At 44.1% G+C, this 1,917-nt stretch overlaps 1 protein-coding gene across 1 annotated transcript in view; it reads right to left on the reverse strand.

Annotated features, from left to right (window-relative positions):
* LOC103385632 (synapsin-2) overlaps positions 1 to 1,917 on the reverse strand; it is a 25,081-nt gene that overhangs the window by 13,202 nt on the left and 9,962 nt on the right. Inside the window, exon 6 of the mRNA XM_025060031.1 lies at positions 1,645 to 1,734. Within this exon, the coding sequence (XP_024915799.1) occupies positions 1,645 to 1,734 (90 nt within the window). The remainder of the gene's footprint in view (positions 1 to 1,644; positions 1,735 to 1,917) is intronic.

Below are 1,917 nucleotides of genomic sequence, written 5' to 3' on the forward strand. Positions count from 1 at the left end.
AGTATTGAAGTATTGAAGTATTGAAGTATTGGAGTATTGGAGCATTGAAGTATTGAAGTATTGAAGTATTGAAGTATTGGAGTATTGAAGTATTGGAGTATTGTTACCAAAGAAAAGTCAAATCTTGAAGAAGAAACGTTTCCAGAGAGTTCCATTCTCTCCTCATGTCCAGTCCAGGGAGGTGTCAGGGGTCAAAGTTCAACCCTTCTGCTCTGTCCACAGATCAACACCTGTTACACGGTGCCCTGTGCCTCTACAGGAGACAACGAGTGTCTGTGGACGGACTGGCTGCTGGACAACAGCCTGAACGGGGAACAGGCTCGACAGTACGCCTGCATCCGTCGATTCGACACCACCTGCAGCTGGTACCGGGGCGGGCCACCACCGGAGAAAGACTTCCTGGACATAACTGACCCCTGACACGGCCGTGTTTGTTGGTAACTCTGTCCCACGTTGGTTTGTAGACGTCTCTTCTCTTCTTCCACTGTTTGTTAAGTTTGTACAGTTTCCACATTCATGCTGGGAAAATCCAGATGGACTGTGGCCAGCCCTGTGTCCGAGGGGAGGTCAAAGGTCAACAGATCTGCAGCTGTAGGCCTTTGAATTTTCTTCACTGCAAATCATAACCTGGTCATTTTTTCTTCTTTGTCTCGTTCTGCAGTCGATCCCATGTAAATGAAGCTGCAGTGCGCAGTACATGCAGTACATGCAGTACATGCAGTACATGCAGTACATGCAGTCAGTCCAACAAAGTTTGGAGAAAGGTAGACACCGAGTCACATGACCATGGACTGATCGTGTAAATACTGAATCTCGATGGGAATTAACACCATGAAATCTAACAGACGTTGTGTTTCTAGAATGTTCTTTCTGCTTCCGTCGGTCTAACTGTCAGCGTAACTGAAGACGTAGCTTCACTTCACCAAGCATTTCCTTGATTGGCCAGCAGAGGCAGCAGTTCTTCTACTGCACCAACTCCAATTTGTTTGTAAATGAAATAAATCTTGTGTTACGTTGACTGTTTGGTGGTCACCATCTGAGTGGACTCCTGTCTCTGCTGACATCATCAGCTGAAGACCCGCCCACTGAAAACATCCGTTTACAGCATCCAGAGGTGAATGCGGTGGCAGTTTCCTTTTCAGTGTTTAGTTGAATAACTAGTGAAATACGGTACGTTAACAATAATGACTTTTATGTTAAAACGTTAACACGGTTCGACGGTCAAAGTGTTTTTCATGTTTGTTTTATATTGAACAATCGTTTCCAGGGGTTTTATTTATGTCTCTGTTTTTGTTCAAATAGATTTTTTCTTTTTTTATTCATGTACCAAAAAATGTTGTATATAAAAAGTTTCTGTGGAATGATGAGTCTTCTCTTCCTTTTTGTAATTTACTAAGAAAGTGTGGAAACCTGAAGCCCATCCAGAGCCATGTCTGGGTCAGCGACCCTCATGTTTCTTTTATATAGCCATATTAAAGAATGTCATCTGTAATTGAATGTTATTTTGGAACATTTGCATCACACGTTTGTCTTCACCTCAGTGTACATCCATACTGATTACTACGACGGTAAAACCAACATGAAGTCAACGGTGAAAAAGAACTTTCTGCAGGACTTCACACAAACAAAGAATCCAATTCTCACCATGTCTTTGTAGTTGGGGTAGAACGTCCGATCGATGACAGGGAACTTCTCAGCTCCGAGCCTCCTCTGATGATGGAGCAGCTGTGAGAACTGAAGGAGAGACAGACGGAGGAGGAAGACATGAGACAAATGAAGGGGCTCCGGTCTCCAACCTGTGTTCACGGACCGACCTTTAATCAAATCATAGGATTTTCTACATATAATAATAAACGCCTTCTTTTAGCTCGGGGGGGTGGGTGGGTGGGGGGGCGGGAGGGTTACCAACTGACCCAA

The sequence above is a fragment of the Cynoglossus semilaevis genome, chromosome 11 (genome assembly GCF_000523025.1).
Source record: "Cynoglossus semilaevis isolate Cse_v1.0 chromosome 11, Cse_v1.0, whole genome shotgun sequence".
In the NCBI taxonomy this organism is placed as follows: Eukaryota; Metazoa; Chordata; class Actinopteri; order Pleuronectiformes; family Cynoglossidae; genus Cynoglossus; species Cynoglossus semilaevis.